We start from the raw sequence: 25,923 nt of genomic DNA on the forward strand, positions 1-25,923 counted from the left end.
GGTGAAAGTGTGGAGAATACGCAATTAAGACCAGGGGAATTATGGGTAATTCAAACCAAAGGTGAAAGTGTAGAGAATTCGCAATGCCAGGGGAATTACGGGTAATTCAAAACACAGGTGAAAGTGTAGAGAATAGGCAACACCAGGAGAATTATGGGTAATTCAAAACACAGGTGAAAGTGTAGAGAATACGAAATACCAGGGGAATTATGGGTAATTCAAAACACAGGTGAAAGTGTAGTGAATACGCAATACCAGGGGAAGTATGGGTATTTCAAAACACAGGTGAAAGTGTGGAGAATACGCAATTAAGACCAGGGGAAGTATGGGTAGGCTAATTCAAACCACAGGTGAAAGTGTAGAGAATACGCAATTTAGACCAGGGGAAGTATGGGTAATTCAAACCACAGGTGAAAGTGTAGAGAATACGCAATTAAGACCTGGGGAAGTATGGGTAATTCAAAACACAGGTGAAAGTGAAGAGAACAGGCAACACCAGGAGAATTATGGGTTATTCAAAACACAGGTGAAAGTGTAGAGAATACGCAATTAAGACCAGGGGAAGTATGGGTAATTCAAAACACAGGTGAAAGTGTAGAGAATACGCAACACAAGGGGAAGTATGGATAATTTAAAACACAGGTGAAAGTGGAGAGAATACGCAATACCCGGGGAACTATGGGTAACTCAAAACACAGGTGAAAGTGTAGAGAATACGCAACACCAGGGGAAGTATGGGTAATCTAAAACACAACAAAAGTGTAGAGAATACGCAACACTAGGGGAAGTATGGGTAATTCAAAATACAGGTGAAAGTGTAGAGAATACGCAACACCAGGGGAGGGGAGGTATGGATTATTCAAAACAAAATGAAAGTGTAGAGAATACGCAACACCAGGGGAAGTATGGGTAATTCAAAACACAGGTGAAAGTGTAGAGAATACGCAACACCAGGGGAAGTATGGGGAATTCAAAACACAATAAAAGTGTAGAGAATACGCAACACCAGGGGAAGTATGGGTTACTCAAAACACAATGAAAGTGTAGAGAATACGCAACACCAGGGGAAGTATGGGTAATTCAAAACACAATGAAAGTGTAGAGAATATGCAACGCCAGGGGAAGTATGGGTAATTCAAAACACATGTGAAAGTGTAGAGAACACGCAACACCAGGGGAAGTATGGGTAATTCAAAACACAGGTGAAAGTGTAGAGAATACGCAACACCAGGGGAAGTATGGGGTATTCAAAACACAATGAAAGAGTAGGGAATATGCAACCATTGACCTCTTCTAAAAACCAACCAATTCGATTGATACAAATCCAATGTCATCTTTGGTATCAAAAGGCAATAAAATGGGTGTTCTTACTATATATTTTTGATGTAAAGTGGCATGACCAAGCAGAACATGTTTCTCCAGCCGTCATATCATCAACTGAATAGTAGTTCTCATCATCCACCAAGTCCAGATTCCATTGGCTCAAGCAAAGACATCTCAAGGCACCTTTGATGATCTTGAAAGATCCCCAGTTCAAACCTGTTTACTAGAGAACAAAAGAGTGACGTGACCAACAAAAGGCTAAATGATAAGGGGCCCTCATCCCGACGTCTTGAGAGATCTTACCGAACCAAACGTTTTAGGGACCAACCACTACTTTCCAGCTCGGAATGCGCTAGTATGTATGCATCCAAAAATTGCTTCGCTCTAGCTCATCAAATTTGTAAGGCGTTACACCAGTGAAACAAAACACTAGTGGTACATCTAATTAAACTTCACTGAACAGAGAACATACCTTCCATCGCACCCAGACCAGCAGGACCAACACTTGTTCCAGGCAGCCGAGGGGGTCCACCAACAGGCACAGGTGTTTGCACAACTCTGCGAGTTTTTCAGAGGGTTTGGATGAGGCCCTAACATACATGAAAACCCTCATGAGAATGAGCTGCTCCTACACAATGAGTCAAAAAGATATTTCTGTGGTTTTACCTTGAGCTCTGAAAAATACTCTCAATATCTTTCAGAGCTAAAACCCCCAATGAAAAAAGTACAACAAGTAAGGGAATTTTATCATTGTATTTTATGGAAATTTCCATATCTCTGTAAGATACTGAGATTTCCATAATTTGCTCAATTACTGACAAACGTTAATAACTTTACTCATAGGAGAAAAAAACAAACACTTTTTGAAAACACTTGAGTTTTATCAGTCCTTTTTAGTATAGAAAAGTCCATATCTTTGCAAGATACTGAGATTTTTATAATTTTGTTTTTATGTTTGCCCAATTTCTGAAATAATGACTTTGCTTGCGAGAAAAATCATTATTTTAATTAAAACAACTGTTTTTCATGGTGAAATTCTTAGGTAGGAGCAACTCAGACATTTAAACTAATTACTTTAAAACTAATTTACTTTAAATTAATTACACAAAGACATATGATTCAGACAAGGCGGAAAGGGTTTTCTCTTCAATTCTTAGCATCTACAATTTCTGCAAAAATTGTTTGAAATTTCTTTGAACAGTTTCAATCAGAGTGCTCTCTGACTGGTAAAACTGTTCCCCAAGAAGACAATCAGAGTGCCCTGCTTATCTGCAAGGGAACATTTTTCTTTAAAATTCTAAGAATTTTGATTAACTTTGTATGTATGCCTTTATTGGAATCATACACCTTTGTGTGGATAAGGGATGGATCTTGGGACAAAAAGGGAATATTTTAGTGATTCACCACACAGGGAGAAGTGTGGGTAAATCTAAACACAAGTCAAAGTGGTTATTTTCACCATACAAGGGGTAGTATGGATAGTTCACCACAAAGATAACATGTGAGTAACTCCCAACACAAGGAGAAGTGTCATTTACCACAGTGTAAGGAATAGGTTGATCACCACACAAAGGAAAGTGTGAGTAGTTAACCACACAAGATTATTGGCACACCCTGAAACATTTACTATAACTAACTAGACTAATTTTTACTTTGACTCCTAAGTTTTATACTTAAATTGACACAGACTACTTTGACAATAAGAGGAGACTTCAAAGCATTTGAAGTATCATCGATTAACACACAAAGGAGGTATAAGTGATTTGCTACACAAGGGAATGTTTAGATGATTCAAGGGAAGTTTGAGTGTAAACATTTTATTACACTCAAGGGATGGGTAGATCCCCATTCAGAAGGGTATCAAGAGTATACAACACAAGTGGAAGTGTTGGTATCTTACTGTGAGGGAATTATGGGTAGTTCACCACACAGTGTCGGTATTGATAACTTGCCATAGAAGGGAAGCTTTGATCATTTATCACACAAGTGAAAGTGTTGATAACTCATCATAAAAGGAAAGCATTGATAATTTATCACACAAGTGAAAGTGTTGATAACTCATCATTAAAGGGAAGCATTGATAATTTATCACACAGGTGAAAGTGTTGATAACTCATCCTAAAAGTGAAGCATTGATAATTTATCACACAGGTGAAAGTGTTGATAACTCATCATTAAAGGGAAGCATTGATAATTTATCACACATGTGAAAGTGATGATAACTCATCATTAAAGTGAAGCATTGATAATTTATCACACAGGTGAAAGTGTTGATAACTCATCCTAAAAGTGAAGCATTGATAATTTATCACACAGGTGAAAGTGTTGATAACTCATCATTAAAGGGAAGCATTGATAATTTATCACACATGTGAAAGTGTTGATAACTTATCATAAAAGGAAAGCTTTGATAATTTATCACACAAGTAAAAGTGTTGATAACTTGTCATAAAAGGAAAGCTTTGATAATTTATCACACAAGTAAGTGTTGATAACTTGTCATAAAAGGAAAGCTTTGATAATTTATCACACAAGTAAGTGTTGATAACTTGTCATAAAAGGAAAGCTTTGATAATTTATCACACAAGTAAGTGTTGATAACTTGTCATAAAAGGAAAGCTTTGATAATTTATCACACAAGTAAGTGTTGATAACTTGTCATAAAAGGAAAGCTTTGATAATTTATCACACAAGTAAGTGTTGATAACTTGTCATAAAAGGAAAGCTTTGATAATTTATCACACAAGTAAAAGTGTTGATAACTTGTCATAAAAGGAAAGCTTTGATAATTTATCACGTCATGTACAAGTGTTGAACACTCATCCCAAAAAGAGAGCATCAATAGTTTATCACACATAAGTGAAAGTGTTGATAACTCATCGTAAAAGGAAAGCATTGAATATATCACACAAGTGAAAGTGTTGATAACTCATCCTTAAAAGAAAGCATTGATAATATATCACACAAGTGAAAGTGTTGATAACTCATCCTAAAATGAAAGCAGACACTCATCACAAATAGAGAGCATCAATAATTTATCACACATGTGAAAGTGTTGATAACTCGTCGTAAAAGGAAAGCTGTGATAATTTATCACACAAGTGAAAGTGTTGATAACTCATCATTAAAGGGAAGCAATGATAATTTATCACACAAGTGAAAGTGTTGATAAATCATCATAAAATAAAAGCATTGATAATTTATCACACAAGTGAAAGTGTTGATAACTCATCATTAAAGGGAAGCAATGATAATTCATCACACAAGTGAAAGTGTTGATAAATCATCATAAAATAAAAGCATTGATAATTTATCACACAAGTGAAAGTGTTGATAACTCATCATTAAAGGGAAGCAATGATAATTCATCACACAAGTGAAAGTGTTGATAAATCATCATAAAATAAAAGCATTGATAATTTATCTCACAAGTGAAAGTGTTGATAACTCATCATTAAAGGGAAGCAATGATAATTTATCACACAAGTGAAAGTGTTGATAAATCATCATAAAATAAAGCATTGATAATTTATCACACAAGTGAAAGTGTTGATAACTCATCATTAAAGGGCAGCATTGATAACTTATCACATACTCTGTGAAAGTGTTGATAACTTCGCACACAAAGGGGAAGCATTGGGGATTCATCATCTAGTATTGTGAATCACAAGTTTATTGGAATATACCTGAAATGATTTATCATCGACAACATTTTAAAACTAAATACACATTAGATGAAATGTCAAATTTTCTTTGACAACTAGCGAACCTATTTAGACACTAAAGTGTCAACTATATCAGACACGGACTCTGTATTTAAAAAAAGAAAAAAAGGAAAACAAATGGTATTTCCAGAAACAGGCACAGCAAGATTTTGTACTGTGTTTTTTGTTTTTCTTTGACACCAAATGAAATTATTTAGACACTAAAGTGTCACCTACTTTACACATGCAACTCTGTATTTTTACAACAAAATTTGTATTTCCAGAAACAGGCACAGCAAGTTTTTGTACTGTGTTTTTTTAATTTTCAATGGCTGAGCAAACCAAAACCCCAAAAGTCAGCTGATCGGCTGAAAAGTTGCATGGCTGCTAACTGCTGATATATGAGATGGGCGAAAACCCCACCTATCTAATACCCTCTGGGGAAAAAAGTCCCATCCGGCTCCACTATATGGCAACCAAGTTTGTCAACTCCATACATCAGCACATCTAAGTTGAATAGCCTAAATGAATGAGCTAGAATAGTGACAAAAAACAATACTACATTAAGCCAAGCCTTGTACATTTCAACTTTCAACTTTGATTTGGATGATTCCCCTCACAAGGAAAGTATAAATGATTAACCACGGGTAAATATAGGTAGATCACCACACAAGCAAAGTATGAACGATTCACCATACAGGGAAAATATGGGTAGATCACCACACAAGGAAAGTATTAATGATTCACCATGGGTAAATATAGGTAGATCACCATACAAGGGAAGTATGAATGATTCACCACACTCAGGATGTGCACATTTCAATCTTGCAGACATTGATGCTTTCAAGAAAAGCCTTCATTATCTTGGTGATATTATATTAGACCTTCAGATCCATCCCAGATACAAGTAGTTATAAATTCAAAGCTACAAACGCTAAATTACTGTTGACCAACACTGCATCTCCACTGGTGATGGACTGGAACTCGATTGGAGATCCGACACTCTCTGTCTGGATTAGTTGATCTCTAGAGGAAAAAAGAAAGAAGAAAACAAAGAAATCAGACGTTTACTTAATTTTTTTTTCTCCCTTTAATGACCGGTTAACTTCTATTTACAAAGTTTTGCCTCAAGGTGGCTTTGAAGAACTTGAAATCAGGAAAAGCCCAGAGAAATCACACGTTTTTCATCTTTTTGAACTTCATCAGAGTTCATCATACCTTTGATTGTAGATCCATGTAGTCAACTCTTCAAGATGTAGTTTGTGGCCTCTGTCTTCTATTATAGGGTGTCTCTCCAGAAGGCTTGAAGAAGACGGTTGGTGGACTCTTGAGCAGAGTAGGGGTGTCTCTGGAGAAGGCTTGAAGAAGACGGTTGGTGGACTCTTGAGAGGAGTAGGGGTGTCTCTGGAGAAGGCTTGAAGAAGACGGTTGGTGGACTCTTGAGCAGAGTAGAGGTGTCTCTGGAGAAGGCTTGAAGAAGACGGTTGGTGGACTCTTGAGAGGAGTAGGGGTGTCTCTGGAGAAGGCTTGACGAAGACGGTTGGTGGACTCTTGAGCAGAGTAGAGGTGTCTCTGGAGAAGGCTTGAAGAAGACGGTTGGTGGACTCTTGAGCAGAGTAGGGGTGTCTCAGGAGAAGGCTTGAAGAAGACGGTTGGTGGACACAATGAGCAGAGTAGAGGTGTCTCTGGAGAAGGCTTGAAGAAGACGGTTGGTGGACTCTTGAGCAGAGTAGGGGTGTCTCTGGAGAAGGCTTGAGCAAGACGGTTGGTTGACTCTTGAGGGTTTGCTTCTCCAAGGGGTTCACCTGCAAAGGATGACCCAGTGGTTTGAGTTCATCAGGGTGCCTCTTATCATCATCTCAGGATTCTGTTTTGTCATACATGGATCCTGTTTGACAAAAAAGAAATAAATACATGCAGGGTTACAGTCTTTGCCACACAATCAAGAATACAATTGGCGGTCATAACCACAAACTGTTTTGGCTATTGGCCAGTGTACAACCAAAAGCAAGTTTAATCAAAACAGTTGTTTTATGCCAAGAAAATGCACTCTCAATCTCAGTTTGATCATAGTTTTATTTACAGTGATCAAAAGTGGCGTGTCATGGTCAGCAGTTGAGAGCACTTGACTTATTCAGCTCTGGCGTTTTTATCACCGGAGTGTGAGTTCGAGTCCCAACTGTGGCACTTGATCATCAGTGAGTGTTTTCTCTAGCTGTAATGAAGGTGGTATACCATTAAAACTGATTATAAATTGCAGCAAACCATGTATGCATTGCTCAATTACATCAATACAAACCAAATTGATACATACTCATTTTCCCCTAACCTAGGTCTCTGGCCAAAATATACCCAGAAAGGCAAATTTTACTGCTTGGTGTTGGTTGGCAAAAATGTGAGAGAGCAGGTCGCTGGCAGTAGCGACATGGAATGCTTATGTTTGAATGGAAAGGGGGAAACAACGTTTATCATACCTTCAGATCATTGAGATTGCCACCTTTCATACTTTGGGCTTGGACGGAGAATCAATTGAACCTTGGGAGAAGTAGGGGTGTCTCTGGAGAAGGCTTGAGCAAGACGGTTGGTGGACTCTTGAGAGGAGTAGGGGTGTCTCTGGAGAAGGCTTGAACAAGACGGTTGGTGGACTCTTGAGGGTTTGCTTCTCCACGGGTTTCACCTGCAAAGGATGACCCAGTGATTTGAAGTCATCAGGGTGCCTCTTCTTAGGATTCTGTTCTGTCATACATGGATCCTGTTTAGACAGAAATGAAATAAGAACAATAAAATAAATGCAGGGTTATAGTCTTTTTGCCACAAATAAAAAAAAAAAAAAAAGACCACCACGCAATAGTCTCAGTGCAATACGTTTCTCGTTTAGGGCGATGTGGGTGCTGTCGGTGAGTTGGTCGCACTGTGTGTGAAAGGCAACCGAGAAACGTCTTCAGCAAGACTAAGCGCACGAACGGATCAGTCATAACAATGCACTTACAGAGCTCAAGCACGTTCGAAAACAGATAAGTTTAACAGAGTTTTTTACTTTAGTAAGCCTTTTAACCAAAAAGACAATGACAAAAATGGGAATAAAAGAGTAGTGACTCGTTCTCAAACTGGCGTTTAAAACCTTGCAGGGTCGTTGCCGTGCGATAAAGGCCCTCCCTTCTGCTCGGGCCTTTATCACAGCCCTGCTGGTTTTAAGCAGCCGTTCAAGAACTTGTAGCTACCCCTTTATTCCCTTAAAAATACAGTTGTAAGAATTCTTAATCTCAGTTTGTGGGAAAGTTTTGATTCATATTTGTGTTGACAGAGTGATTAACGTGGGGTGGTGTGGTCGAGCCATTAAGAGCACCACACTCATGGGAATTCTGATCATCAGAGGGTGGGTTCGAGTCCTAGCTGTTGCACTTCTTCTTCTTTTGTAAAAGTACAGTCCACCATCTGGTGTATTATGTACTGTAGTTGTTGTGTGCATGCGAGGGTGTGGATATCTATGTATACAGTGCAGGTGGGTGAACAATGAACAGTGAACGTAGATGGCGGCTAAAAAAGGCTCAAGCTGACCTAGCGGAGCTGAACAGACTGTACACTTGTGTCCTTGACCAAGATATCATAGCATAATTGCTTCGTCAAAAATATGAGTGAGCATTTCTCCGGGAATAGCGACATGAGACGCTTCATGTTTGACTGGGTAAGGGGAAACAATGTTATCATACCTTTGAATCCTTGAGATTGCCAACGTTCATGCTTGGGGCTTGGATGGTGGGTCGGTTGACTCTTTGGCAGATGATGATTCAGATATTCTGCAGAAGATGACACTGCTCCTCGATAACAGAGGGGTGCCCTCTAAGGAACAGCTCAGGTTCCTGTTTCATTGCTGATGGATTTATCTATTGAGCAGGAAAAAAAATATATTTATTTCACAGATCTGTCTTGTGAGTAAAATAAGCAGCTATTTGGAATGGCCCCTTGCACTGCAGTGCACCACAGCACACGCAGCTACTGTCTGCCATCCTCACCATTTGGGCGTCAAATTGCAAAGTTAAAAATTAAGGTGAACATGTTATCACCCTGTTGTGTGTGAACACCAATGACAACAACGCTGTGTTTAGCTTGAGCGGCTCCCACTCCACAGCAATTACAGACAAATTTAACTGTAAAAAATAACTATCGTGTAGGCCTATGTGTATGTTACAGGTATGGCTGGTAGTGCTTGTGTTAAATGATTAAGACCACATAGCACAGGAACCCCTTTAAGAACTTTTCAAGCATTCAGAAAAACAATAACAATGATTTACAAGCAAAATATTAACATTTCTGAGTTTGATTGTTATTCAATTTTCGAGTTACGAGGATCTGAAATCTCAGAATCACCGAGGGTGACTATAATAACAATAAAAAAATAAAAAAATACATGAAATAAGTTAAACTGATAATATTTAGTTTATCAATTATGTTACAACACTTCTTGAATAACAATTTTTTCCATAAAAAAAAGAACAAAAACAAATTGAGTTATCAGAAGTTATTATAACCTGACTAATTTGATATTGCCATTGAACCTGGGATCAGACTCAAGAACAGTAGGCCTACAGCTACACAGTGTTGGGATGCAACTTTGTATTTTAAACACCAAGTAAAAGGCTGATTAGCACAAGGGAAATTTGTCATTAGCATTGTCCAAGGCTCTTTACGCAAGCACCAGCACGCCCTGAATTCATGAACTGTAGGCCCTATTTAAGTGTTATATCTGCCACTGCCAGACCGTACAGTCAATAGAATTAAAAAATAAAATGAAAGTCATGAAAGTTCGGTTGAGAAAAATAAACACGTAAAAACAATTATTTTACCCTGTTTTAAATTGCAAACATATCAGTAGGTTTGGAGAAAGGCTCAGGCAACAATGTATGCTACTCGAAAAAAACATAAATATGTATTAACGTAAGTTCAACTGAATGAAAAAGAAAGAAAAAATGCAACAGGAAAATACATAAACAAGAAATGAAACATAGTCTCATTAACACAATATAAAAATGCATTTTCAGTAGAAAACTAGTGCAATATTAACTGACTGTCACGTCATTTTCACGTGTGTTATCTTTGCTTAGCCATGATATGACCATATTATGAAAGTGTTGGTCATCCATCCGAATCCAACCAAACAAAAAAATACAAACTGACAGTTGATTGACACAAAAATCACTTGTGAGTTACGCTATTTCCTCGTTTTCTACTTTTTTTACAATTTGGCTATCGTTCCATACCACATGAAAGGTTCAGCTAAAATTTACAGTCACTAAACACTAACGTTTACTCACAATAAGCGGTGGAAAGCAAACCAAAACAAGTGTTCGTCGCACACTGATTGTCGCGTGATGTTCGATGGTTCGACGGCTCGTGATCGTAAACATGTTAAAAAAACAAAATGGCCACCGCTCTCCAGCAACCCAGAATGCAAAGCGAATCGTGGGGTGAAAAAATGTGTCAGTTATTATTTTGGAAGAAAAAAAAAAAGGGCAATAGAAAAACATAATTTATATCAAAAATAACGATTAAAAAGACAAACGAAAACTTACAAGAATGTTCTGTGATACTTGTAGTATGTGCTGACTTGTCCATGTGGATTAAAAATTGTGATAAAATAGTGTTTTCCCGTCGACCGGGCTAGACAGTTTGCCTCACACGTGTGTTTAAGATTAGCGCCATCTTTTGGAAACGACCGCATAACACCTCAGCGAGGCCACCTACGAAACATCTACGCCTATTATCTTTTTTCAATTTTTTTTTCAAAGCTATATTTTCAGTTGAAAAAAAATCATTTCTGTCAAATAATTCAACTATGATTGCTGATTCCCATATTTAAAGGCGAAACAACCTTTTTTTCAACAGTAAAATCTAGCAGGCGGAGGAATATTTCCTAAGTGAATACTGGGACATAGCAGTTTTCATCATGTAAAATACCCTCTCCTTATTATTCTTACATCTACACCCCCCCCCCCCCCCCATTTGATCATCTACTTAGCTAAATCTATTATATTTGTTTCTTCTCCCATTATCCACTCTTTCTTAAGAAAAAAACCTTCATTAAATAATGAAACCAAACAAAAGCCAAACAACAAAATGACAATGTACACAGCCGTTTACATCAAATATGAAAGTTATTTTAATACAAGTTATTTTAATAAAAACAACATAACATGTAAAATTGTGAGCCTTGACTCTATTTGTGAACCATTTAGTCTAACATTTAATAATTTTTATATTTTACAAACTTCATGATTGAAATAAGCACATATTATTTTTTTATTTTTACTAATTTAAAGTACTATTCATTGCTGGGCGACCTTCGACCTGGCTTAATATCATCAAGTATTCTTTGTAAATGTTATGAATATTTTCAAATAGGACTCGGGGTTCTCCCAAGTTTCAAGAACTGTGGACCCAAATTCTTTAACTTTGGCCGAAGTGCGGTGATTTGTAAAGAGGTCCTTTGAATGTTTTTTACTTGGTGGACATCTTTGGTTTAAAAGCCATACTGCTAATAACCATCGTTTCAGATTAAAGTTGTATTCACCGTTATAAATATCCAGCCAAGGAAGTGTTAACCGAGCTTGGCATGGTTTGGTACAGACATCGTGGTAAACATTTGCAATGACCGCGTGTAATGTTTCGTAAAAGAACTCACAAACAAATGTTCCTTTGAAGCTTTGCAAGTAAAACAAACAACTGCTTTGTTGTATATAGCGTCCTCTATATATTCAATTGTTTGGCTGGTAACCTTATTGTGGTACCGTAAGCATATTATTTAGTGGTGCTTTTGGGACACAGGGCCCAATTTCATAAAGCCTGGGAGCACAAAAACTTGCGGAGCACACTGAAAAGTATTGCTTGGCAGAGACAGGTTACCAGCCAGAATTAAATTAAAGTTTACATTATTGTGACTGGTGCTCTACTCAGTTTTTGCATAGCAAAGAAATTCGTCAAGTAGTATTTTCTGCTTTGAATTTGGGCCCTGGTCGGTACTAAACAATACAATTGTGACATTCTTCAACATAAACAATATAATTGTTTAGCGTGTTCTCTTATGTGTCTTTTCCAACTTGAATAAAATTGGCATAACATTTTAAGTACAGTTATAAATACATGTGGTGGTATACAAGCATTGATTACATAGGAAATCATATCGATAATAAGTAGTGCGGGCTACTCTCTCCTATTCACCCCAGGCTTACCGCTTAAAGAAGCCTTGCCCTTCTCCATTTTGACCATCCGTATCCATCAACCAATGGACCGAAGTTAATTAAGAAATGTGGCAAATTTAGCTGTACGGTGAAATTGTTCTTGATTTGTCTTGCCATGAGTGTACTTTATAAGGCGGCAGAGTTGCGGATCGATTGACGGACGCAATGGCGCGTGGAAGCCTAGACTTGATTCAAGTCCCGTTCTCGTGTGAAAGGTCCCTATAGGTGCGTGCGATTAGCTCCCCGGGTCGACCCCGGTCTGCCCCGGTATACGTTCGAATAGCTTCGACGTCATTCAAAGGGCTCACCCGGGTCAGTCCCCAGTGCCCTGGTTGCGGAGTGGGTCACTTTGGGCTGGCCGGAGGTGCATGACGTCACCACGAGACGGTGAGCGATCGTCACTAGCTCTTGTAAGGGGCTCAACCGAACGAGCACCGCGGGGTCGACACAGGGAAGCTAATCGAACGCACCCATAATAAGAATATCCGCCGTCAAAATGTAGCTAATTGTGCGGCGCGGCACAGGTTGGAGTCTTCTGATGGCGATGGACAGAACATAAAAGGGTTTGCGACATGAGGCAAGCCTAGCGGCAGCTGTAAGATGCGAATGGTGATGGCAGACAATAATAGTCAGCAATGGCTGTAATACAATTAATGATACCTGTTCAATTTGTTGTTTTGTCATTGAGAAAGGCTCTGCTATTGCTAGGGTCCAAACGTCAGGCCACTAACTAGTTTGTTGTCATTACTCCATCGTTCCTTCTAGTTGGTGAGGCCAAAGTTGTTTGAAACAGCTAATTCCATTTCCTCGACCTTAAACGTCTGCATGTTGTGACTTTGCTTCGTTTTGTCTATTTAGGAATGTTGACGTATTTCTAAGAATTCTGCAGACCAACCTCTTCGGAACGACTTTGGGGTGGGACGGGGGCGCTGACACAACATACTAAGCAAAAGTTAATGCAAGCAATAATTATTCCGTTGTAAAAGGCATATCGGGTCGTATATGCCAAGTTAACCAGACAAAATATACTGTCAAATTGACAGTTCTTTCGGGGTTCTATTCCGAGCTGTTTGACACTCTACGATAATTTGGGTAAAAGAATTCAGGGATTTGGCAGCATTCATATTATAGTTATGGTCTTTTTCGACATTTGCCACCCAAATAAAGTATTGAAGTCAAGGGATGTTACTAATAGTGGAATGGATAACCGATTGTCCTATCTTAAAAGGTCAGCGAGGGAGGAAGGGCTTCATGCAGCGTCAAATTCCTTAATATTGACTCAGCTGGGACAAAATAAGGTGCAATTGAGACTGTTTTGTGCCTTTCCCATGAGACAGAGAGACGTCACATCGAACTAAAGGCGGTTCCAGAGTGAATACACCGATGTCATTCTTCTAAACACGTACCGCCTTACTTTCTGTTAGGGCATTTTTGCTGAGATCTTATTCACAAATTGACAATGAATCCTCTTGAACTCTACACGCGCTCATCGATTTCAACAATATACTTCATGACGTCATATAAATTTTTGAGACTTTTTGGGGCGCAAGGTGGCAGCAAACTTGCTAGGTAAATCAATCGGGGTCGGTAGTACTACACCACACTTATAACCACCCAAGTGCTAGGTCTATTATACAAACAAAAATAAACTTTAACATTTCTCGCACACTAACTTGTTCAGCGAACTATAAGCCTCTGGACCCAACTTCACCTTGCTTTAAAAGCAGAACATATCGCTTAACAATTTTCGACTCAAAGGTCCCCAATGAAATCTTCCCTTAATTGCCATCCTTGATGGACAGTATAAACGTATAATCGAGGTCGATTTCGAAATCATGCTAAAAGCAAGCAACGGACCCTTGCTAAATATTGCTGTTGGGTGGAAATGGTTTTTGTATATCCACCGGTCTGTACATGCAACAGTCGTCGCGTGCCTCGCCGCGCACTGCATCACCTCCAGCAGGCAAAAAAAGAGCTGGTTAGGTTACCATCGCAATGAGTTTCGTTTCTGCCTCCTCCGTGCGCTTGCCTCGCTGCTTGCACACATACACACCACACGCACATCATTCAAGACAGCACACGGACACGCATAACACATACCTCAACCCTATAGTGCTCACTTGGACTATATAGTGTAATAACATAACCGCTGTGCCTGCTCGCCATCATCAGGTATCAAGGCGAAACCTCCTGCACATTGTACATTGAATGCATTTCTCTGCTTTCAACCGAACAGCAGATTCTAGTCTATACACAATATATAATGGATGAATAGGTGAATATGGCGCTTCTATTTAACTGGCCGAGACGTAAGTATACATCATTATAATAATTATTTGCATCTGAATTGTGTTTCTTTTCTGGAAATCATTTTTCTTATTGTTGATGAGGTCAAAATAACGTTAACTGCTCTTGTCATCGTTATGCTGTAAGTTTGTTTCTTTTATAGCCATGAAAGCTTAATGAAAAATTGATTATATCAAAGATTTTAAAAGGTTCGTTATATTATTTATATTATGTGCATGTTCTGTACCAAATTAAGGCACGATTATTAATTATCGAAAATAATCACGATCGGATTTAGTCTGAGAGCTCAGATAATAAAATCATACTGGAGTCATGAAGAGGAAATAGCATTTTAAGAACTCAAAAATTAACATTGCTTTATTTAGATTGCCGCGATAGTAATAACGAACTGCTGTCAGGAACGTGCACAGAAACCATTTGAGACACAAACCGTTTTCGTCACAGGTATTTCATGTAAAATTTGGCCCCCTAAATATTTCACAGACTGTTTTTATAATTTGTTTTTATTAAAAGTTACATAGGTAGTAATGGCTCGAGACTCTAAAATATACAGATGGTATTCGTTGCCATTTAAATATTGACGGTTTTGACAATATTGCATTTTTGTTTGAGGTTCGTGCAATCCTAAAAACACTCCGTCTTTATTATCAAGGACAGCATCGTGTACACAAACCTCTATCAGTAATTTGTTCTATTAAGCGCGTTACAACTTAAAATACTCCTTTAGCATAATAAAATTTAAAGGAAATTTTTAGTTATTTTATCAAACACCTTCAAAAACTAACATCGTAAAGAGCACTTGAGATCTTTCGACATTAAAAAAAAACATTGCTAGAAATGTAATAGTTAAAATAACGTAGTTTTAACAAAAAAGTACAATTTCACCAACAAATATAAATCTGAGTCCGGCTTCAGACATGACGTCTTTCTCAGCCATATGAAGGCACACAATTTTTCGCAACAAGGGTGATTTTGTTATCATTTTCTTGCAACTTCCATGAGCCTAAATCTTCCCAGGTTTGTTATTCTTCTGCATATGTTGAGATACAGCAAGTGAGGATACTGGGCCCAATTTCATGGCTCTGCTTACCGTAAGCAAAGAATCGGCGCTTACGGAAGCAGGGAATTCAGTGCTTACGGCAAGCGTATTTCACGGGTTAGCGGCGAATTTGGGCTTCTGCGCGTGCGTACTTCACGTTACTAGGCATTCTACGCTTACAAGGCTAGCGCAGAAATTCGGCGCTTGCACGTAAGCGGGGAATCGCGATCGTAAGCGCAGAATTCGGTGGTAAGCAGAGCCATGAAATTGGGCCCTGGTCTTAACAATCTAAAAGGAGACCCAGCCTAAAAATAATTAATTTATCTTCTTCTCCGGTCTGACCGTCCTAATTTCTTTTTTCATTTCAAAGAGCGGCCTCGTTATTGAGATGAGTGGCCTTTCAGAACATTTTCTCGAGTGGATTTTTTGGCCATTTTTAACGAGCGACCTTCATCATAGGACTGAAATACCGCCAGGACTAACGCTTGATTGGTGTGGTGATTGGAAACAAGTAATGAACGAATTTTAGTCTGGAATTGTTTAATTTTTCTTATTGAAAAGTTGAACCAAAAGAGACTCATTCTAAAAGTGGCAAAAGGCCTTTTTTTGTGTCCATATCTTTCCCTCAAAAGTTTTGTAAATTTTATTTGCTAAATCAAGGGACGTCGTGAGTCTTTTTTGAAATTCAACCAGAATGTCTGTGGCTGTTTAGTATGACTGTTCAATTCAATAGTGTTGCGAACTTTCAAATAATTGCCATGGAGTAGGCCATTTTGTTTAAACTCTGAAACAAACTGGATGCTTAGAAACTATAGTTTTAAACGAAAAAAAATTTCTATCAAATTTTGAGTGAAACTAACAAAATTCTGGTTTATGCTTAGGTGCACGTGCATTTAATATATCAAGCGTGAACAAATTGAGGCGTTTAGCACAATACCTATTTAACTAATACCTAGGCGGAAGATAGAAAATCCGCCGGAAGTACTACTTCAGCCTTTACTGGATCGTTATTAACTTAACTTACGCGACGTGAGTTCTTAACATAGGTCTCAACGTTTCGACCAGCTTGCTACAAATAACAGTCAGTTGTTAGATAAATGCCAATCCATCTTAGCCTTGAAGCGTTCGAAGGATACCCAGGCAACAATAAGAACTTTTGGCGAATGATATCGGCTGGAAAATTGTCACGGCATTGCAAGCAATCATGCTAAAAGGTAGCCTTTTGCCAAGGCCTTTGTGGCATAAAGAGCGGAACGACTGGAACGGGAGACCACAAGCGCGGGTCGAGGCGGCGATCGAGTGGCGACTTCGAGTGCTTGGTCTCCCGTTCCAGTCGCTCTGGTCCGGGGCTCTCCAAGCCACGAAGGCCTCGCTAAAAGGCTAGTTATAAAAGGACAGCTACGACTCGATGAGTTTTATAAGATTGTGAAAAGTCTGATTGTTTTATGGAGTAAAATGGCCAGTAAAAAAAACAGCTAGCTACCATGGACAGCGCGCCGTTTCGATACCTCTCGTCATTTAAGTTGTCATGTTTTTCTGATCATATGAAGACTAAAAAGGATTAGCAAATGGACTAAACAGATATTCCAAGTTTATTTTGTTTGTAAACATCAAGCTTCGTGGAAAATGTCTCACTAACTGTCTATAAAAAGGTATACATCTTCTTTTGAATCATTTCAACTCTTTTCTAAAAAATAAGCCCACAAAAAAAAAACCGTCCCGATAGTCCACCGGTCTCTTCACGACGGTGACATGACATGGAATAAACAGATTTGTTCTCGTGACCCATCTGGCCAGATGGCAGATCGATCTCAAACTTCTACAGGTTTGTAGGTTTATGTATTTGGTGGACTACATAAAGTGCTTATACACTACCAGCAAGTGTGTGCAGATTCAAAAGTGGGTTCGAGTCAGGTCGTGACACTTAAGCAAGACACTTGACTATTATTGCTGCGTCCTTCGGGTGGGACGTAAAGCTGTTGGTTTGGTGTGTTGTGGGGATCGCCACGGTGTTTCTGGTTTGATTGGCATCATTAGTGTAGATTACATACACGGGGCTATACAGGAATAGGTATCAGACTTCAAAACGCAAACCCACATATACCTTGCAGGATAAATAATAACAATATGCTTAGTTTTGCCTTTTGCCTGTTTACAATAGAACACACAGCAATTGCATTACAACCATGCATTACATCCATACTCTAGCATTTTGCCTTAATAAAATTAGCTTTCTGGCTAATGAATTAGATTACATTACCACATGAACCGGCGTCACATTGCCAAACAATGTGGGGCGTTATGACTTGATCTTCAATGCCAAGCATCCAAGACATTATTATACATCAGAATACATTTAAGGTTATTAAACCACATGGTGTGTTTACATTAGTTGACATGCAGCAGAGCATTGCCATGTTCCTGGAAAAAAAAACATTAGCGGTTTACATTCTCTGAAGTTGTGGCATACATGTCTTCCTGTCTCATGCCTTTCACCGTGGACCCATTTTACTAGTTTGTTTATAGTTTCTTCCTTATTTATACATTATTCACACCGAATGGCTCACATTTCACTTTCTTCCCGTATATAAAAAAGAAAGACCCTTTCTTCCCCAATTCGCGCTTTGAAAGCATTTATATTTGTACGGCGTCGCATTCAGCTTCAACAGAGCAGACAGCACAAAACGGATGCATAATACAAAAAGCTTCGATATTTTTAAAAGGGTGAGGTGCTGTGGCGCGAATATAAATTTCGTTTTCATCGGGGCATGGCGGACGAAATCTGATAAAGTGTTTATTTTTTGTCAGTTGATTGATAATCCGACACATACATTAATTTTATTTAAAAAGGGTAAACCAATACATGTGATGCGGCAGTCTTTACTTAAACAATGAACAGTTATTTTTTTCTCTTCATGATTTTGGTCATAATACAGATTGCTGAAATATCAGATCTGATCAATATTCGTTATGTGGTTTCTTTTGTGAAACGTTCAACGTGCGAATATGATTTGAAAGTGTTTAGTTATGATAGTGGGGGCGGGATTGAGGTTAAGTCTACATCCAATCACAAACGGGGAGTAATTGTTACTGGTATGTACATAAGTGATATATAGACCAAGATATATAGACCAAAGGTATCAAATTGCCTCAAACGTGTGATGCACCACTGCTTTTCGGGGGAAATACATTCAATCCAACCAGCAAGTTCAGAAAAAAACAAAACAATAATCATTTAAATATTTTACCCAACTATATACGTAATCACGCTTGAGTAATAACAATAAAACCTGTTTATGTTCCGTCTGATAACTTATCATACATCACATGTAGGGCCTACGTGCAATAGAAAAACAAAGAGTTTGTGATGATTTATGACGTCGTTAAACTATTTTACCTCGACTTTCTCAATATATTTTTGAATCAAAGATTTCTCAGCGATCTTTATAACACTCAGTGAGCTTTTAGATATAAATTGTTTTCATCCGTTGGTTCACAAATTCTCTACAGTTCTGTCGGTGATGATATGCCTGTGATGGAGTCACGATTTAGAAAGTAAAAGAACTATATTTAATCTGATGTTGAAATAACTATACCAGTTAGACAGACAGACAGGCAGACATCCCGACCAAGTGTCAGACGCCAGTTTATCCGTGTAAAATAGGACACCCGATAAACCTTGCACATGACGTCATTAGGTAAGGGCGCCCTCTGTTAAAGTCAAAGAAGAAAACCTCTAGAGTATCATTCAAATCCTAAATTGTATTCAGCACCTCTCATTTTAATCTTCTGCAAACCTCCTACAAAGTTTTGGCAATCCTGTGATGGTTCTTTCATTCTTTCATTTAAACATGGTTCCCACGGGGACCAAGGGGCAAATTACAGAACAATATACACAGAATACTAAAATTTAAAAGGAAGAAAACAATTACACAATTTCAACGCCAACAATCTCTTGTTTCAATTTTTTTCAATATAAATCATACGAAATGCCATAGTTTCCTTTGTAAAGAGTGAATATAATTAATTGTACACGATTGGGCTTTATGCAAATAGGCAAGACTGATTAAACCGGCCTACGCAATTAATAAATGAATAGCAAGCACGATTACTCATCTACGACCTTTACACAACAGCATACTTTGCGTACACTAAACGAGTTTTATAGATTTGCAAATCTGTAAAACTCATCTCGCACGCACGACGACAACATTTTATTGAACTTAAGGAATTCTCTCAGACTAAAAGCTGATAAAAATCAGAATTCCTAGATGCTGATTTGTATGGCTTCTTACCAGCTATAGGATTGCAATGGTTTGGTGAGAAAATAAAATTAAGTTTGTATTTAATAGATGGAAATTGCATTGGGGATAAAGAATAACTATGTTTTTCCCCCCCAATCTAGGATTGAGTATCGGTACTTAAAAAAGAAAAAGACTTAAACATGAGGTATATGAAAACATTGTTTGACTACTTTATAGACGACAGTGACTTTGTGTGCTGGATGGACACTCTATTTATAATGGCATGAGGGCATAAGCTAATTAAAGCATACACAAGTTCAGCTTTGCTACACTTTGATGCAATGCTCATCAGCTAATTGCTCCATAAATTCACCCAGAAGATTACGTCTAATTTTTGCATTCAAATGCACATGACAGTGCGATAAGACTTGAAAACGTCTGCGTGTGGGGAATTGTATATACGTTTGGTTATAATGACAATGCAAACTTACTTGGGTTTCAGCATGCTATACGTATACGTTTGGTTATCATCTTTAAACAGTATGACAATGCAAACTTACTATGGGTTTCAACAGTATGAAGCATTTGGAGTACCATTTCACCATGAGGTAATGGGTTTGTATATCGCCCCAAATTTGAATGTAATAAACGGTACGGTCAGAAACCTTTCTCAAGTGCGTTTTCTATAAAGATTACAGATTATTATTCGTTGACTTAATCGCTCTATATTTTTTGGCGATATCTCTAATAGATGCTTCCATCTTTTGAAATTAAATTTTCACTGGTTAGTTTGATAGTATTCGTCTATATTTATAAAGCATTAAAACAATCGCACTGCTCCAAAAGCCAAATGTATACTTTGACTTCAAGGACTGGGGCGCAATGGCGTCTAGCTCACCCCTAATGTCTGCAGTAGACACGGTGCGTCGATACAAATCAATCAATTAAAAATTTGAGGGTCGATTCCCTATCGTCTGTTAAGGCAGACTCTTTATCTTTTCACTCTTTCAACTGGAGTATTTAAATAGAGACGAAGAAATGAGACATTTGCAGACGGCAACGTGTTTGATATATAATAACTTTCTTCGTTTATGTAATGATTGGTAGATCGTGCAAGGGGTTTGAGCGCCAAGCTTTAAAGGGGACTCGTACATTGTTTGAGGGAAACGCAAATTAAGTTGCATCTTCTAGATTTAAAGTTGTTGTCAAATTCGGTTCAGTGAAAACAATGCACAAAATTTTAATAACAGTAAATTTAGTTTGATATTTGACAATGGGAGGTCACATATAGGTTTGCAAATAAATAATAAATATACGTTCACTGTACCAACCGTATACTTGACCCAAGTTTCATGCTTTTAACACAAAGTACTCAAGATTTTCTTTTATACGTTTAAGCTAGTTCAAAGCATGTTGAGAATCATTTCACTGTCAAGGTAATGGGTATTTATCCCCAAATCTGAATCCGAGAGACTGTCAGAAACGTCTCTCAGATTGTGTTCAAACAATCTGAAAGACATGTGAGTAATATCATCAATCACTATGTATGGATCGTTTCACTGCGTCTTGTTGGTTTCTAATGGTTTTTTTTTCTCTGTTTATCTTTGGATGCAGGGACCCCTTACCTAAATCAGCTGGACCGAACGAGGAGGGATTCCCATCTGGCATGTGACCGACGCTGCACGGGCTGCAGGCCCTATGCCCCCACTATCATGCGCTCCTTCACTGCCCCAGCTGCCATAGTCGCCCCTGGTGCCCTAGGCCTATGCACGGACAAGGCCGTGCCCGGTGGGCTGTGCCCGGTCTGCCGTTCAGGGATCGTGATTCACCATCGAAGCTACGGACTTTTGTGTTGTAAGATTCAATACGGCGCGGCCTGTCCATCATGCGGCGTGGAGTTTGATGATGGAGAAGAGTAAGCTTGACATTCTACTTAACTTATTGCTTTTTTGGTTAATCAGTATTATAATAATATGGGATTTGAGGCACTGCGTGGTGAGGTATCAATATATTATTTGGTTTGCGGTAACACCAAGTGTGTGTGTTAAATTTATGAATTTACAATGGAAGTTGCCCTTTCAGCCAGAGATGAAGTTCTAGACCTATTCGTTGTGTGTAAAGTTGGTTTAGGAGACTCTCAAACTCTCAAAACGAGAGTCCAAAATGACATGAGAAAAATAGCAATGACATGTCTCGGGTTTTCAATGTTTACTTTCTTCCTTGTGATATCCTTAGAGAGAAAGTGGCAGGCGCTTCATCTGCTGCCACCAACGCCTCTGGTGACCACAAGAACCAGCGTGTCAAAGGTCAACGAACTAAGGCTCCAAAAGGGGCGGGCAATGCCAAAAACAAGCACCAGCAGGACCTGTTGCTTAGACCCCAGAATGTTGAACTCACTGGCGCTAAGAAGAAACTGTCCGAGAAAAAGACGGACAAATGAAAAAGTGCGCCAGATCGAAAGGAGATTGATCTTTTTCATCACAGATGATGAAGGACTGGGAGACTACGAAAGTGTATGGTTCACAGCCAGTAACCATTGTGTAACTCACATGTAAACAGTGAGTAGCGCTGTGGTGACCTGCCTACCAAGATGTAACATGCAGTGCATGTGTTCTTTTTTTGTAGTAACCCGTCCGTGCACTTTGCTGGCTTTGTGTTTAAGCCATGACCTCGTGACGTCAGCATCATTGAAGATTCACACAGGCACGTTTGGCTCCATTGTTTGCACAGCACATATAACCCCTTCCTTAAGTTTCTCTTGGATTGAAGAAGAAAAGTACAAGACGTCAAGGAAAAGGTGGACATTTGTAGAAGATGTTCCTCTTTTAAGTTTTATGCATTTCATTGCTATGGAGATTTACAACATTACTTCCGAACGTGGACGGCTTAAGCAAGGACACTGTATTGGTAATAATGCAATGATTTGTATTTATTAAGTGAATAGCTCTTAAAGTGAGTGACCAGAAAGGCCTGTACCAATTTAAAAACATCAGTCCACAGATAAACAGACCTGTTCAGAGAAAAAAAAAACTGTTTTTGTAATAAGGTCCTGTATGCGAGAAGAATTAAAGACATTTAAAGAGACCATTCCACAACAAATCCGCTCCAGTCCGATTCCAACTACTAATTGATAAGGCAAATTTAGGAACCACTGCTGACCAACGCCGGACATACTGACGAACACGACTGCATGACTGATTTTTAAAACATTTCCTCCAATTTAAATCAAATTGTCACCTCAAATAATAATAATATAGAGTACTTTATAAGGCGCAAAAATCCACCAGATTAAGGTGCGCAAGGCGCACGAGAGGGAATCCCCACACAGTATAAGAAAGAAGAAAATCAGAAAAAGAACAATTATATAACAGTTAAACGAGCTAGTTTTTCGAACTAATCTCAAAAGTATCAACACTAGAAATCTTATGAATTTGAAGAGGTAAAGTCGTTCCAGAGAGTGGGTCCAGCATGCGAAAATGGCCTATATCGCCACATTTGTTCTTACTCTATGAACATGTAACAAGCAAGTATTAGCATAGCAATCGTACATGATCACAAGGAAAACAATGAATGAACTGATGGACTGGCTTAATTAATAATTATCTTGGTGCAAACATGAACTCCTCAAAACAAATCATATGTGGGTGATGGGTGCTTGCTTAGTCGAGTAATTAAGACCAATCAATAGACCACGCCCACAAGGTGAAAATATGAGACCTTTCTATTGCAACGCCAAAGCCCGAGTTTTTGCCAAACCAGGTTTGAAAACTTTGCAAAGTCATCAATGCACAGAAAAAACAGATCGCTATTGTTCGTAACAAGGTTATACAAATATTTAAATCATCATGTAGGTTTTATTGAAAACAAAGCAACTACTTAATGAGAGGTAATTTATTGAATTAAAAAGTCCGGTTTGTTTATCGACAATGAAAATGCCTATAGACCTTTCATTTGCAACGCGGTTAGAAAACTATGGAAAGCTATTATGCAAATCACAAACAGATGGCCATAGTATGTAAAACAATTAAAAATGAATTCATAAGAGTTATTTAAGCTCATGAATCTTTACAAAAAAATATTGATTTTTGTCACAATTGTTTTACACGATTGATTATTTTGGTAACATTTGGCCGGCCATCACATCCGGTGCACTTTGTTTATCAATAATGGAAAGGCAATTGAAAGGTCTATAATCAACAAGTGAATGTCAAAATAGTATGGTGCTTCATCGGTTTTTAGTAGACAGTGTGCCTTTACGTATTTTGACGATACGCGGGGCTTAATGAATTCTTGTCATAAAGCTGCTACTGTGATTGGTCAATACATTGGCGGGACAGGCCTTAATGCATCTGTATTCAGAGTAAACTTGGTAGAACAAAATTTTACGATGTTGCGTTACAAATGGTTTGTAAAATACAAAATAAGAAGTTAATAAAAAGACTGTCAATAAAAATGACAAAACACAAGCTACTACCAAAAGGGAAAAAAATACCATATCATCGAAGTATTTTAGTTTTTACAATAATCCACTTTTCACAAGACAGTGAGCAGAATCAGAGCTCCACGCTTTCTCGAAGATTTGAACATTTTGCGTAAAATGAAAGTGATCAGTATTGAAAAAGACAGTAAACTGTTTGCTTTCACACATTCATTCACACTCTTATTGATGATAATGTTAATGGTGAGAGTCCGTGGACACGACGGTTTCATTAGGTCATTGCCTTTTGATCGCATTACATTGTACACACAATAAACGCAGCCCCATAATATTTATATTAATTTAACAAAATATAAATGTTTCCCTCGATATTTTAACCCTAATTCCAATAGAGTATCCGAGGGCTATATTCCGTTTGAACCAAGAAGTGCAGCTTTTTGTGGGCTTACTTTGGAATGCATATTGGTATTGCTGGCAACCCAGCATTGGTTAAATGTTCTATCTGTGAATCAAGATGAGGTACATTAGTGATAAAGGAGGCAGGAGTCACGCTGAGGTTTTGTAAATATAAGGTACTATTGGTTGCATCAATAAACTATTGGTTGCGTCAATAAACTATTGGTTGCGTCAATAAACTATTGGTTGCATCAATAAACTATTGGTTGCGTCAATAAACTATTGGTTGCGTCAATAAACTATTGGTTGCATCAATAAACTATTGGTTGCATCAATAAACTATTGGTTGCATCAATAAACTATTGGTTGCATCAATAAACTATTGGTTGCATCAATAAACTATTGGTTGCATCAATAAACTATTGGTTGCATCAATAAACTATTGGTTGCATCAATAAACTATTGGTTGCATCAATAAACTATTGGTTGCATCAATAAACTATTGGTTGCATCAATAAACTATTGGTTGCATCAATAAACTATTGGTTGCATCAATAAACTATTGGTTGCATCAATAAACTATTGGTTGCATCAATAAACTATTGGTTGCATCAATAAACTATTGGTTGCATCAATAAACTATTGGTTGCATCAATAAACTATTGGTTGCATCAATAAACTATTGGTTGCATCAATAAACTATTGGTTGCCCCAATAAACTATTGGTTGCCCCAATATAAGGTACTATTGGTTGCTTCAATACAAGGTACTTTTAGTTATTTAATATAACCTGTGCTATTAATTATCACCCATTTAACCGGAGGTTCGGAATGAACGAACCATTTCTTGTAATCATTATGCCCAATACTTTTCTTGGAAATAAATGATAATCGGAATGAATGCACCATTGTGCCATTCCTGACTAGCTTTAAAGACAAAATTCCTTTACAAAAATTGCAGTGTGGAATGAATGTAATCTTCCATGGTGTAGCATTTGTTTTTCAAGCTTGACATGTTGAGTTGAAAATTATTAAGTGGTTGATATAATAGGTGTGGTTGCATGTGATATTATATTTTAAATAAAAAAGTAATGTGGTATAATGTGACTATATATTATTATTTATTATAAGTGTTTTACTTTTGATAATTATACAGCGTTGTATGTCATCTTTGCATATAAAGTGTAATTTTAATGGAATCTGTTTTTTTTAATTATTATTTCACAAAAAGTACTAAT

General features: G+C 38.0%; 2 protein-coding genes across 2 annotated transcripts; one reads left to right on the top strand and one right to left on the bottom strand.

The window, feature by feature from the left end:
- Positions 1–5,803: 5,803 nt before the first annotated feature.
- On the bottom strand, positions 5,804–8,767 carry LOC117292450. Its single transcript, XM_033774486.1, has 4 exons — positions 8,738–8,767; positions 7,534–7,779; positions 6,246–6,874; positions 5,804–6,053 (listed from the first exon to the last, which is right to left on the bottom strand). The coding sequence occupies exons 1-4, from the start codon at positions 8,765–8,767 to the stop codon at positions 5,939–5,941; spliced, it is 1,020 nt and encodes a 339-aa protein (XP_033630377.1). The 3' UTR covers positions 5,804–5,938.
- A 5,518-nt stretch (positions 8,768–14,285) lies between these two features.
- LOC117292522 lies at positions 14,286–24,123 on the top strand. The gene is made up of 3 exons (XM_033774597.1): positions 14,286–14,571; positions 21,467–21,767; positions 22,088–24,123. Exons 1-3 carry the CDS (start codon positions 14,544–14,546, stop codon positions 22,290–22,292), a joined length of 534 nt encoding a protein of 177 aa, XP_033630488.1. The 5' UTR covers positions 14,286–14,543; the 3' UTR covers positions 22,293–24,123.
- Positions 24,124–25,923: the final 1,800 nt, after the last annotated feature.

This window comes from Asterias rubens, chromosome 7, assembly GCF_902459465.1.
Source record: "Asterias rubens chromosome 7, eAstRub1.3, whole genome shotgun sequence".
Lineage (NCBI taxonomy): Eukaryota > Metazoa > Echinodermata > Asteroidea > Forcipulatida > Asteriidae > Asterias > Asterias rubens.